The sequence below is a fragment of the Triticum aestivum genome, chromosome 1B (assembly GCF_018294505.1).
Source record: "Triticum aestivum cultivar Chinese Spring chromosome 1B, IWGSC CS RefSeq v2.1, whole genome shotgun sequence".
NCBI classification, from domain to species: Eukaryota; Viridiplantae; Streptophyta; class Magnoliopsida; order Poales; family Poaceae; genus Triticum; species Triticum aestivum.
Window position 1 is genome coordinate 149,376,156 of NC_057795.1, and position 15,050 is coordinate 149,391,205.

Below are 15,050 nucleotides of genomic sequence, written 5' to 3' on the forward strand. Positions count from 1 at the left end.
CAGCTGACCAATAACACAAATAAGAAAAGAAAGCATATTTTTTAACGTAAAAGAAAAAGTCGGGAGCAACAAAGCACACCTTTTTTTTATTCTAGTAGGAGATAAAATGCACCAGGGCCCCGTCCCATTTAGCTTATTGGCTGAAGAAATCAAAAGTGGCTGGCGCTGAAAAACCATGTCGTCAGTTTATTAAGTACCAAAGAAAACACGATTTCAAAAATATTAGGTATTTTAATAATCAGAATTTAAAGATTTTGTCAATTTGTAAAATTAAATAAATAATATCATAAAACGAAAAGTTCATGAATTTTTAAAATGTTTCACAAACTTGCAAAGTGTTCACGAGTTTGGGAAAAAATATTAAAAAGGATCATGAATATTATAAAATGTTTCATGTACTAAAAATGTGCACTATTTTTAAAAATATTCATGAATTGACAACAGAATCAAACAGAAAAAAATAAGAAGAAAAAAATAACAAACGGGAAAAAAAGAAAGTGAAAAGAGGAAAAAAGTAAAGAAAAACAATGAAAAGAACTGGAGGAAAAAGGGGGAAACCGCTACATAGGGCGGCCCATGGCAGCGCTACCTTGTGGGATTCGTCCCGTTTGACTACTGTAGTGTGACTAGAAAATTCCAAAATTGTCTAAAAAAAGGAAATTCGAAAATAAATTCCCTATAAAGGCCAAAATAAAATGCACATCAACGTGATTAAAAATTTTGGAATAAATTGAACAATAGGTACAAATTGACGCATATCTATAGCATGTCATAAAATTCAAATGTAAATAGAATTAGATGATACCCCACACGCTGTCGCGGGATTAAAATAAATGCATAAATTGGTGCCAGGGACAACTAAAATTAATGAAAAAGAGAATGTAAAGAGTGTTTTTGATTTATATTTTAAAATAATAAAACATATGAAGCAGCAACAAGATGACAAAGGTTGTATAAAAGGGAGGGGGCAGGGATGGACTGAAGTTAATGGAATGTTATTTTTCAAAAAAAAAAGTGCAAGTATGAATTACATAGATTTGCTTCAAGCATCCGTCATGTATACAGTCCATGCCCAAACAAAAAAAATTGCAAAATTAGAATGGCAACCAAAAATAGAAGCAATTACAAAGCATAACACCTGCTTAATAAGACAACAATTTGAATCCTGTCTCCCAACTGTTTCACATTCTAGAAGAGCAAAATCTTTTATCTTGCGTCATGCAAAGGCCTTTCTCTAATATAAATAATGTGTTGTATGCAGACAAACTGAGCCCTTCGTATGGTGTTATTTTCTTCTCTCAAACATGCAGGCCAATTCATTAGAAAACACCATCCTAGAACTATACACTAAAATCTAGACTATATACACACAGATGTATCTCTCACTACATTATGCCCTAACCCTCCTTTTGAGCTCAGCAGTAATCGATGGGAATTTCAGAACCAGTAGCGCATAACCATCCGTGAACATGGCCTCCTTGAAATTTTCATCCGCCACAAAGAAGTCAATGCACTTGTTCTTCAACTCCTGACAGTTGTAGGTTTCAGCACAAGCTAAGATAGTTGCAACTGTATCTACGGACACTTTCTCCCATAACTTCTGGGCACAAATAATCTTCAGCCGGTCCAGTGCATACCGATCAGCAGCAGCGAGCTGGTTCTGGAACATCTCAACGGATGAGTCTGTGGGATCGTCTTCTCCGGGCAATTCATCGGTGTAAATGAACCGAAGCATAACTTTGAATGTTGCAGCTGTGATGTCGTGCAGCGCGATGGATGACATTGTAGCCTCTGACATGGTGTTAGGTTCCACTCACAGATTACTCCATTACTGGGGAATCAAGGTCTGATACAAGGGGATTTGGGAGGGAGGAAGGAGGAAGTACAGGAGGTAGGGGAAGGAGGAAGCCACCGTGCCGTTTGCCTGATCCAAGCCCGGATGGCTAGCTCGTTGCTGTCCCCTGTATATATATAGCTGGTAGCTCTTGCTGGTTCTCGACGGCCCAGGCCCATGTGTTGGTCGCTCTTGGTGGGCTGGCTGCGTGGGTCGCTGACATCCCCTCCTCCTTAACAACCGGCTTGCCCCCAAGCCGGTGCCTGTTCTTCACTGGTTCTGCAAAATCCAATCCTCCTGGATCCCATTGAGCGTAAGACGAAGTTGTCGGTTGAAGTGACTGTACCGCATGTTGTTCATTGTTGTGTGCAGTGCTCTGAAACTCCTTCGGGGTTGAGCGTCCCAGACATGCAGCAGGGACATCTGCATCTGGGTAAGTGCCCCAAGAGAAGCACCACCAATGGCTTGACAAGATATTAACATGATCAGCACAGATCCACAATGGTGTGATTTCCCAAAGAACTCCAGCGAGGTGTAGAAACTCTGAATTAGTTCTTCGCATATTGCTGCTGAATTGTGTAGAAATTTGTGGTGGAACAAGAGGTGACCACGGAGGCTTGGGTTGCAACAAGACCAAATGCTCTCCTGGTTTTGGAATAAGTAGGTCCAACTCAATCAGAAGGAGCCCACTCCCTGCCACTGAGATGCCAAGGCATATACCATAGTTGTAAGTGATTTTGTTGCTCGCCCCTATATGATACTGGCTTCTCCACTTATGAAACATGTCACTTAGCTGCCCAACAAGATACACCAACACTTCAACGACCACCGTGCATTGGTTCCCATAGAAATATGCATCAGAACAGGGACCAGAACTAGCTTGCAGGAAATTAGGCTTCAACAGTCTCCATTCATATTGTCCGCTCCACTTATACTTGAACAGATTACCACCTGCTTGTATACTGGCACATATAGGAACTACCCAGTGATGTACTAAATCATGGGAATCTCTAGTGCGCCAAAATTTTGCAAAGTAACAACTACCAGCCAACTCAGTGACGTGCTCATGAACCCAATGGTAGAGTAACTGTACTGCCTGACAAGTGCATAAAAAATATGATCCTGGTAACTTCAGCTGGGCATTTTTTTGACTGAAACAAAACATCGGTTGGGCGTCATGAGCGAGAAATTCATAAGAGGACTGCACCCAACAGATGACTAGCCGCTGTTCTGCAATACTCAAGGCCAGATCATCAATAAATTGTTTTATTGGATGACTCGGGACAGGAATATAGCTTGGTACCATGGGGATCCAGTAAGCACCCGTCTCAGAAAGATTCCAATGCACCTGAGTTGTACAAACAAGAAGTGGTCCCTGATTGAAACAAAGTATCAATACCCACTCCTGAGAATTTCCCTGATCAAACTTGCAAATAGCAGCAACACAGACTTCATCTGATTTCAGATATGCTGGAACACAATTGGTTGATATAAGATGCTGACAATCACCTTTTTCCAAGGCTTCAGTACTGGTCATCTTGTGCAAAAAGTACAAATGAACTAGAATCATGTGTTGAACTCCCACCAAAAGAAGAAGACACTTGTATTTCCACCAGAGTACAAATGGTATGCAATTTGGTCCACACTTGAAGGAGCAACACTCCAGGCTGATTAGCTCGGCAAACTGAATTCTTGTTTTTGAAACATCAACTACATGTTCAGGTCTGAATTCACTATCAAAACGACCACTCCCCTTTAATTTCTCTTGGCTCAGAAAGTGCCATTGTACTGACATGCTCATAATCTGTAGTTTATTGTGCCCAAACTGCAGCTTTGCACCCGACAAACAACAGAATGACTCGTCCATGGAATTCGACCGACGATAAGGAACTTGAGGAGAACTCACATCGCTGAATGGTAATGGTACTAGCTCAACACTGAACCCTGAAACTTCATGAGGTTGGTGATGTGTACGTGAAGATGGCTCCTCAAGATAGCATGCAACTGAATCATATTTGAGCGACCGCCACTGCCTTGGTCTGAATAGGTGACCCAATTGACCGATCTTATAAGTAATTTTCAGCAAGCACCACCAGGTTTCTCTCGTGATTTTTGGATCAGTAGGATCATGAGCACAAAACTGAAATTCCACTGTCGGTAGCTCTGACCATAACTGTACTGCTTGGCAATTGCTTGAGAATGATGAAAACAGTAGTTTCAGGTGCATAATTTGCAAATACTTCCTAGGTCTTCTCAGCGAATCTGGAGTACCAGAAAAATGATTCATCGCAGATGTAACTTGTGACAGCAGCCCAACGTGCTTCCGATTCAGTTCACGAGAGCAAGCTAAGGACGGCCATGGCATGGGCCGTTTCTCGTTTCCATCTGCATAATGTCTCCAAAACGATGGCCATGGTTGCGGTCGTAGCACCAGCCACGAAGGTGTCGCTGCTGGGTGGAGCACATACCTCCGTAGGTTTGTGTGGCGACAGGTGCATTGCGCCGAACACATTGTCAGCGTCGATGCAGTAAGGTCGCTGGAGACGTTGTGGACGACGGTGTGGTCCACCTCACTCGTCACTGGGGTGGTGTTGACAGTGAGTGCATCGAGCTCTTGCACACTGGCCTTGGAGTCAACGTCGGTGGTGGTCGCCACAGGGGGAAGGACTTTGGTGGTGCTGGTGCCGATGGCAGGCGTTGCATGAACCGTCATGATCGGCACGACCTCCTGGTGGATGAGATCGACCGCGGGCTCAAGGCGGACAGTTGTGGTGGCGGCGTGGACCTCGTCAACTCTGGCGATGGTGACTACCTCGGTCGGACATTCCGTCGAACAGGTGACTGGCACCATCTCGATGGAAGCAGGGGACGCGCCGGGGGTGAGCTCGAAGGTCTCGTCGGCCTTGGTGGTGGAGGAAGAGGTGTCGGGGACGACCGCAGGGACACTAGAGTCGTCTGTGAGGCCGTCATCTGCTGCCGTGGCCATGGGACATGCCGGCTGCGGGGTCGAGACGCCCGTGAGGATCTTCAACATCAGCCCGTACTGCTTGTCCACGGCGTCATAGCGCGCCATGGCCCGCGCATGGTAATCATCCAGGTAGGCCTTCAGCTCCGGATGCATGGTGGTGGAAGGAATTGATGAACTGAGAAAAAAAAATTGGGCAAAATTGGGAGGATTTGTGGCAAATCGGAAGGGTGGAAGGAGGCTCTGATGCCACGATGTTAGGTTCCACTCACAGATTACTCCATTACTGGGGAATCAAGGTCTGATACAAGGGGATTTGGGAGGGAGGAAGGAGGAAGTACAGGAGGTAGGGGAAGGAGGAAGCCGCCGTGCCGTTTGCCTGATCCAAGCCCGGATGGCTAGCTCGTTGCTGTCCCCTGTAGATATATAGCTGGTAGCTCTTGCTGGTTCTCGACGGCCCAGGCCCATGTGTTGGTCGCTCTTGGTGGGCTGGCTGTGTTGCCCTTCGACGTGGCCGTGATAGTAATTGGGTCGCTGACACATGGAACCAAAGAGCTCTGCACTAAAGACCGGTGAGCGGGCAGCAAGCACCGCTCGGTGTGCACGGAATGTCTCATCGTCGACGATGAATGACACGTCTGACCCGCCAGCATGATCTAGCAGACGGCCAAGATGGGTTCCGATGTCTGGAGGCGGGACGGCAATGGGACTGTCGTCGATGATCATGATGGTACATACAATTGTGAAGTGTTTCCTGTTAAGTAATCTTCCTCCAAAATAGTTTCCTTGACGAACTTACTCCATCCCCAGCAGTCGCGCTGGTCTTTATCTCCATTGATTTCAAAGGTTTGGAGTGTCCTGGATATCTTGGACGTGTCCCACGTAGGTGATTTGCCGTCCCTGCCGAGTATGAAGATATCAAAGATGGCCCCGACGCTTGTGGATTTGCTCATGTGCTCGAGGTAGACAGAAATATACTCGCCATTGTCGTCCTCTGTGTCGCCGCGCGAGTAGCACCTAATCCTCCACAGATGTCCCCCGGCGGAGACGATGTCGGAATAGATGGCCTTGTCAATGGGAAGCTGCTTGCTTTGTTCGTAATCAACTTTGTATTGGAAGACACAAGAGGCCACGATGGTGGTCTCCGTCTCCGGCTCCGCCATCTTGGCTCGCTTGCTCACTGAACAACGTTAAGTAAACGATTGTCAGCACTCAAAAAATCGAGCAAGAGCAAAACAGGGCACTCACTGGCTTGCCAGCTGCCGGAGATTGAGCCGCCTGCTGCTGTCGGTGGCTACGGTGCTGACGCGCCGCCGCGTGTTGACCTCTGCGCCCGTCTCCGCCAGCGCCGTATGTCGTGTGGCCGCCTGGTCTGCCGCGCCGCTGCTCGTCGCGTGCTCTCGTGGCCACCGCCCGTCGCTGCTTGCTCCGCTCAAAACCCTTGGGCCAAGAACATCGCCGATTTCCAAGAGGGGTTTAATCGATCTGAGACGCGGTCTGCTTTATTACGAACTAACACGCGATGACTCTACAGAACAGAATTTGAACCAACTCAATTCCGATTCTATCTGGGACTCTTCGCTGATCGAACCGACGTGGACGATCTGGTTTATAGAAGTGTGTGTTCGGGGCCATACTCCCTAGTCGATCAAAAGCAGCTAATCGAAAAAGAAAAACCGAACATTTGAGCACAACATGAACACGATCATATTTCGTACGCGTACATAGTAAGTACATTGTAGATTGTACGTATTAAACAACAGTAATACACAAAAAGATAGCGGTGTTTTGCGACGAGATACAACAAACTACGCTCGCGTGTACAGTGTACTGTACATACACAAACTCGCCACCCGACGTGGTCACCACGCGACAACTCGCAAAGCCTTTCTAACTGTCTCTCCTCCCTTCTACAGCATCTTGTAGTTCATCAGGGCGAGGAGCACGGCCCAGGCGACGCACGGCTTGGCGAGGTCGCCGGCGACGGGGTTCACGCCGCCGAACCCGCGGACGCACGCGGCGGCGCCGGCGGCCATGGCGGCGCAGCACGCCATCCCGGCCCACCCGGCCCCGAGCCTGAGCGCCAGAGCCGGCCACGCCGCGGCCGCCAGGAGCTGCGCCGCGAACGGCGCCAGCGTCGCGCCGGGCCGCCCGTGAAGCCCGCCCTCCGCCCACACCATCCACGCCGCCAGCGCCATCACGGCCTCCGCCGCCACCGACCCTGCCCGCGCGATCGCCACCATCGCGGACGACGGCGCCTTGGCCGTCCCCGACGACGAGCCAGCGCCGGAGGCGTAGAAGGCGGCCGCGGTGAGCGCGGCCGAAACCGTCACGGCGGCCGCGAGCGACCGGAGGCCCCGCTTGGCGCGGCCCAGCTTCCTCTTGGGGTCCCGGCTGGTGGCGCGAGCGCCGGAACCGGGCATCCGCGCCGGCGTGGCGTCCACGTCCCCGACGGCGCGGCGGGTGAGGCCTTGGTCCTGGGTGGCGGTGGCGGTCTCCATGGGTGATGGGTTATGGATCCTAACTCGGCTCGATTATTGCTTCGATCGGAGGTTCTCGCGCGTCTGGTGAATTCCCGAGCGTGATGAGGAGGAAGCGGTCGCGGCGAGTGGTTAAGTAGGCGCGAGGTTGGCTCACGCCGGGATACGTGTGGAGAAGAGGTGGCGGGCGGTTGAGGCACGTGGCGGAGGGGCTCAGTAATCTATCCATTCTTTTCGGCCAGGTGACTGAGGCGGGCGATTAAAGGAGCTTCTGGAGTGGGGGTGACTCGGAGCACTCATGGACTCGTGTGATCTTGTCATCGAAATGGTTCTTGTTTTTTTTTTTCGGAGGGTAAAACTTTATTGATTACCCAGAAATAATGTCTTGCTTACAGAGATCCGGCACATCGCCAGGACCAGAACCGAGCCACACAGCAGTGCGCTCTTCTACTCTATCAAAGTTTGCAAGAAAATAACTGACTTTATTTTGATCACGGGATATGTGAGCTAATATCACTTCTCGTCCTCCATACATGAGACGCTTGGTTTGATCTATCAACATAGTATATCGGGATCGATCAACAAAGTTACTCCTCAGCATATTGATGCCCACTAGGCAGTCGGTCTCAATCTCCACCGGCATCGGCGTCCACTGGAGTGCCAAGTTTAGGCCCTCCATACATGCAGCCAGCTCCGCCTCCAATGCATCTGCGCAAGATCGCAGTTGGCGGCAATAACGAGAAGATGATCGTGCCCGTGTTATCCCGGAGCACCATGCCCGCACCAGCCGACCCCCGTCGTAGGGCAAAAGGACCCATCAACGTTGAGTTTGGCCCAGCCCGCCGGGGGTGGGGCCCATCTGACCGGGGTCGAGCTGCTCTCCTGGGTGTGAATTGGCGCCGTCGAGTGCAGCACCTCTCCCGCTTGCTTGCCCCTCACCGGGTCCGCTTCAGGCCGGTTCTGCACCCCGATGATGGACTCCACGTAGCTCACCAGGAAGCGGCAGGATACCTCGACTGGGGGCGGCTTCTTATCGTGGGTGATTTCATTCCGAACGTGCCAGCAGCGCCATAGCAGCATCATTAGCTCCATTCGTTCCTGGTCCGGGAGATCGCAGAGGCTTTGGGCGAGCCACTCCGGCCCCGTTCTCCTGAATGACCGCACCTCGGGGATGCGCCAGAGTTCTTCCATAGCTTGCCATAGCCCGATGGCCCGTGGGCACCTGCAAAACGCATGAAATGTATCCTCCGGCTCGGAAGCATAGAGAGGGCACAAGTCAGAAACCTCGAGGCCCCGGCGTTTCTTGTTCACCCAGGTGGGTAGACAATCAGTGACGAGTCTCCAAACGAAGGTGCGCACCTTGGGAGGAGCAGGGCGCCTCCAAATATAAGACCAGACGGCCCGTCGCCCATTCGGTGCCCTGCTCGCCGCGACTGATGAAGGCCTCAACCGAACCTCCAAAGCTAGTCGATAAGCACTCCGAACAGAGAAGGTGCCACTTCTCTCTGGCGCCCATGCAATAATGTCTTCTCCTAACCGGGGAGACGTTCTTATTTTTAGTATCTCTTCCGCGTCAATCGGGAAGAAGATTTGGTTGATCACCACCGTCTTCCAAGCACCATGGTTGTCCAGGAGGTCGGCAACTCGTCTCAATCTGCATCTTCCCTGCGGGGTGATGGGTTTCCCGGAGCCATTCCTCGGAATCCAGCTATCGCGCCATATACGAATGGATTCACCGTTCCCCACTCGCCAGATAAGCCCTTGTTGATTGGAGAAGCAGTATTTTGATTTGATATTACTAGTGCAACGGGAAAAATTGATGTTTTGCGCAAGCATAATATCCCACGGCACCGGATTCATTATGAAGAACATGCTGCAACGCAGCACTCTTATACAAAATAAACATAAAAAAATACTCCCTCCGTCTCAAAATTTTTGTCTTAAATTTGTTTATATACGGATGTACCTAATACTAAAACATGACTTGATACATCCGAATTTAGACAAATCTAAGACAAGAATTTTGGGACGGAGAAAGTACGATGCAATTTAGCCGTGTTATATTTTCTTTGCCGGGCATAATCTCCATTGATTCCATTTAAGTATATAATCCTTTCTTTAATTACCATGATGTCCTCACCCGTTTTAGTCGGGTATCAAATCCTTCATGTTCTAATTTAGTAGCCGCAACACATTAAAGCCTACAAATCTTTCCTTTTAATTGTCCTACCTCTTTACCTCAAGTCCTTCCTTTAATTAGCCTTATCTATTTGAATATTCTATTTATTAAGACCACAATCTTTCTTTTATTTATTCCACCAGTTTACCCATAATCTTTTTTTAATTAGCCACATCTGTTTAAATATTTTATTTAAGTCCAGAATCCTTCCTTTGATTAACTCATTCGCTTAATTAGCTCGCCCTAAACACGAGGACTGCCACTCGTATATTTAGAGCGAGTTGGCATTAGTAAATGTGAATGGCGCATAGGTCATTGGTTGTTACATTGAAGATCCAGATAGTTCGAGACAGGAGGTCCTGTGGAGGTCCTGTGATCAGTTCCCACAATGTTGATTTATTTTGACCCAACTATTTTTCGCGGTCTCTATGAAAGCCCATAAAAGACTCATCAACGTACAAGTACCTAGCCCAGATCGCTTAGCCCTTGTACGAGTCAACATTACGGAATTTTAGCGTGCACTCAAACCAAACGAAAAGGACTAAACAAAACCAAGAATACCTATTCCCTTTAATAGTAGGTATAGATATAGATATAGTATATAGTCACCGGCCATATATGTTTGGGCTTGTTGTGGCGTGTCAATTTGCAGAGTTAGATTAAAAAAATGCACTATTAGTCGTATCATATTTTCACATTTCAGTTCACACCAAGTCAGCGGGTCTACGCACTGAATGTGTGTTATATCATGAAGTGGTTTTCTCTACAATTCAAGTTGAAAAATAAATGCATTTGACCAAAAAAATAGCACAATTTTGCTCTTTTATATGATACGTAGGTCAAAAATGGTGTAAATATGTCAACTATTCATACAAATTTGCACACATAAATTCTCGATTACGTGAATACAGGAAAATAATTTACGCAACTTATCATTTTTCACTTCCTTCGATGCCATTGTCTCTGCTTCCACTTCCCCCTGTTTTTTTTGAGCATCAGTACAGACACAGGCGCTCATATACACGCGCATACACTCACCCCTATGAACGCACACATGCACACCCTATCCCTATGAGCACCTCCGAGAGACTGAGCCGGCATATCATCTTGAGATTTACGAAGTCACCGTAGACGCCTCGTCGTTGATGGGAACGTCTCCTCCCACTGAAAGCGCATCGCCGGAAATCCTGAAATAAATCCAGAAATAATGCGAGCACCAGGATTTGAACCCTGGTGGGTTGGGGATACCACTGTCCACTTCTCCCTGTTGAAACATGCTTTCACCTACCCGCAAAAAAAACATGCTTTCGCTCAGGTCTATAGTTTTTTTACGGGACAGCCTACGGATAAAGCAACAACCAAGGTTCACACCATACGTCATACACAAGTTCTGAAAACGAAATAACGAAAGGGCATTTTGGTCGCGGGCCATATGGAGAGAGGTAGAGATATAGGTGAGATGGGAATAATCGACTGGGAGGCTGAATGCATGATCTAATAGAACATGAATGAATATTTCCCTAGTCCTTGCGATAGCGCCGTTGCGAGTTCTTTTATCTTTCCCTAATAATAAAGCACGGATTGACTCCGTGGATTCACCGTCACAATACGTTTATTTTCATAAATTTTCATAAATTTATGCTATAATGAAATAGAGTGAGTAAATAAATTTAAGAATCCCACCAAATTAAACGGCGTAGCAAAGCGCGCCTAACCCTTCTAGTTGATTACTACAACACAAACTTCACTAATGGTGCTGATACCTTCCGACTTTGCCTGACCTACGATGAGTTTGTGAAGAGGTGTTCTGACCTTGAGAAGGTCACTCTGAGCGATATATTCGCCCTTCAGCTTATGCAGGTAACTGGGTGAATATAGCCACGCCCACCAAAGTTTGTCGGGTAGTCCATTTCATGCAATAGTTTGCTCATTTATCCTGCATGTAAATTAGGTGCCAGAAGTGACGGAAGAAGCTGCTCTTGCTGTCACGAGTCTCTACCCCACTCTTCTCTCGCTTCCTAAGGCATACACCATGCTTGTGAGTCCTCTTGTCCTTTCAACTTATACAATGTTCTTTACATATACAACTTATACAATGTTCTTTACATATACAGTTTATGCAATCTTTACTTACTCATTGGAACAGATGTGACTAGTGTATGTACACACACATCCTTAGCTGCTATTCACGCTATTGATGTAAATCACAATTCAGCATGTCTGTAGAACTAAAAGTTTATCCTTGTAAATTTGAAGGATGACGATAGGCGTGCCCAGGAGGAGATGCTGAAGAACAAGAGCGTCATGGTCAACGTGGGGGCTAGCAAGAAAATCATCAAGCTCATCTGGGCGGAAGGATGAACACCCCGTACTTAGCCGGTCTTTTGGTCACGTCGCGGTGATTTCTGATGGAAGTATGCCCTAGAGGTAATAATAAAATGGTTATTGTTATATTTCCTTAATCACGATAAAGGTTTATTATTCATGCTAGAATTGTATTGATCAAAAACTTAAATACATGTGTGGATACATAAACAAATACCGTGTCACTAGTGAGCCTCTACTAGACTAGCTCGTTGATCAAAGATGGTTAAGGTTTTTTAATCATAGACATGAGTTGTCATTTGATAACGCGGTCACATCATTAGGAGAATGATGTGATGGACAAGATCCAACCTTTAGCATAGCATATGATCGTTCAGTATATTGTTACTGCTTTTTTAATGTCAAATACATGTTCCTTCGACCATGAGATCACGCAACTCCCGGATACCGAAGGAATACCTTGTGTGCTATCAAACATCACAACGTAACTTGATGATCACAAAGATGCTCTATAGGTATCTTCAAAGGTGTCTGTTGAGTTGGTGTGAATCGAGATTGAGATTTGTCACTCCGTGTATCGGAGAGGTATCTCTGTCCCCCCTCGATAATACACATCACAAGAAGCTTGCAAGCAAAGTGACTAAGGATTTATTTGAAAGACAATGTATTACAGAACGAGTAAAGAGACTTGCCGGTAACGAGATTGAACTAGGTATAGAGATACCGACGATCGAATCTCGGGCAAGTAACATACCGATAGACAAGGGGAATTACGTATGTTGTCATAAAGGTTCAACCGATAAAAGATCTTCATGGAATATGTAGGAATCAATATGGGTATCAAGGTCCCGCTATTGGTTATTGACCGAAGAGGTGTCTCGGTCATGACTACATAATTCTCGAACCCGTAGGGTCGCACGCTTAACGTTCGTGGACGCTAGAGTTGTATTGGGATATTTGATGAGTGGTAACCAAATGTTGTTCGGAGTCCCGGATGAGATCCCGGATGTCACGAGGAGTCTCGGAATGGTTGATAGGTAAATATTTATATATGGAAAGTCATATTTTGGGTTCCACAAAAAGGTGTAGTTTTTTGGTATTGTACCGGAAAGCTTCCAAAAGGTTTCGGAGGATTCCGGAGGGGTCCGGAAGTCCACAAGTGGGTTAACCACGACCCAAGGGCTAGCATGGGATATGGGGAGGCGCCCTGGCCTTATTGGGCTAGACGCACCTGAAGGAAATATGCCCTAGAGGCAATAATAAAGTTATTATTTATTTCCTCATATCATGATAAATGTTTATTATTCATGCTAGAATTGTATTAACCGGAAACATGATACATGTGTGAATACATAGACAAACATAACGTCACTAGTATGCCTCTACTTGACTAGCTCATTAATCAAAGATGGTTATGTTTCCTAACCATAGACATGTGTTGTCATTTGATTAATGAGATCACATCATTAGGAGAATGATGTGATTGACATGACCCATTCCGTTAGCCTAGCACTTGACGCTTAGTATGTTGCTATTGCTTTCTTCATGACTAATACATGTTCCTGTAACTATGAGATTATGCAACTCCCGTTTACCGGAGGAACACTTTGTGTGCTACCAAACGTCACAACGTAACTGGGTGATTATAAAGGAGCTCTATAGGTGTCTCCGAAGGTACATGTTGAGTTGGCGTATTTCGAGATTAGGTTTTGTCACTCCGATTGTCGGAGAGGTATCTCTGGGCCCTCTCGGTAATGCACATCACTATAAGCCTTGCAAGCAATGTAGCTAATGAGTTAGTTATGGAATGATGCATTACGTAACGAGTAAAGAGACTTGCCGGTAACGAGATTGAACTAGGTATTGGATACCTATGATCGAATCTCGGGCAAGTAACATACCGATGACAAAGGGAACAACGTATGTTGTTATGCGGTTTGACCGATAAAGATCTTCGTAGAATATATAGGAGCCAATATGAGCATCCAGATTCCGCTATTGGTTATTGACCGAGAATAGTTCTAGGTCATGTCTACATACTTTTCGAACCCGTAGGGTCCGCACGCTTAACGTTACGATGACAGTTTTATTATGAGTTTATAAGTTTTGATGTACCGAAGGTTTTTCGGAGTTTCGGATGTGATCACAGACATGACGAGGAGTCTCGAAATGGTCGAGACATAAAGATTGATATATTGGAAGCCTATGTTTGGACGTCGGAAATGTTCCGGGTGAAATCGTCATTTTACCGGAGTACCGGGAGGTTACCGGAAACCCCAGGTAACCTAATGGGCCTTATTGGGCCTAGTGGAGGAAGAGGAGAGGAGGCCTTGGGGATGCCGCGTGCCGCTCCCCCCCAAGTCTGAATTGGACAAGGAGGGGGGGGGGGGCGGCGCCCCCCCTTTCCTTTCCCCCCTCTCTCTTCCTTCCCCCCAAGTCCTAATCCAACTAGGGAAAGGGGGGAGTCCTACTCCCGGTGGGAGTAGGACTCCTCCGGCGCGCCTCCTCCTAGGGCCGTCCGCACCCCCCCTTGCTCCTTTATATACGGGGGCAGGGGGCACCCTAGAACACACAAGTTGATCTTGGTGATCGTTCCTTAGCCGTGTGCGGTGCCCCCCTCCACCATATTCCACCTCGGTCATATCATTGCGGTGCTTAGGCGAAGCCCTGCGTCGGTAGAACATCATCATCGTCACCATGCCATCGTGCTAACAAAACTCATCCCCGACACTTTGCTGGATCGGAGTCCGGGGATCGTCATCGAGCTGAACGTGTGCTGAACTCGGAGGTGCCGTACGTTCGGTGCTTGGATCAGTCGGATCGTGAAGACATACGGCTACATCAACCGCGTTGTCATAACGCTTCCGCTTACGGTCTACGAGGGTACGTGGACAACACTCTCCCCCCTCGTTGCTATGCATCACCATGATCTTGCGTGTGCGTAGGAATTTTTTTGAAATTACTACGTTCCCCAACAGTGGCATCCGAGCCTGGTTTTATGCGTAGATGTCATATGCATGAGTAGAACACAAGTGAGTTGTGGGCGATACAAGTCATACTGCTTACCAGCATGTCATACTTTGGTTCAGCGGTATTGTGAGATAAAGCGGCCCGGACCGACATTACGCGTACGCTTACGCGAGACTGGTTTCACCGTTACGAGCACTCGTGCTTAAAGGTGACTGGCGGGTGTCTATCTCTCTCACTTTAGTTGAACCGAGTGTGGCTACACCCGGTCCTTGCGAAGGTTAAAACAACACTAACTTG

General features: G+C 47.3%; 1 protein-coding gene and 1 pseudogene across 1 annotated transcript; both read right to left on the reverse strand.

The window, feature by feature from the left end:
- Positions 1-1,146: 1,146 nt before the first annotated feature.
- On the reverse strand, positions 1,147-5,977 carry LOC123112834 (BTB/POZ and MATH domain-containing protein 1-like; annotated as a pseudogene).
- Positions 5,978-6,482: 505 nt separating this feature from the next.
- LOC123088561 (translocator protein homolog) lies at positions 6,483-7,393 on the reverse strand. Its single transcript, XM_044510768.1, has one exon. It carries the CDS (start codon positions 7,298-7,300, stop codon positions 6,710-6,712), a length of 591 nt encoding a protein of 196 aa, XP_044366703.1. The 5' UTR covers positions 7,301-7,393; the 3' UTR covers positions 6,483-6,709.
- Between the last annotated feature and the right edge of the window lie 7,657 nt (positions 7,394-15,050).

Excerpts from the sequence above, each read along its gene's own strand:
- LOC123088561 (XM_044510768.1), bottom strand. The coding sequence starts at position 7,300 with ATGGAGACCGCCACCGCCACCCAGGACCAAGGCCTCACCCGCCGCGCC.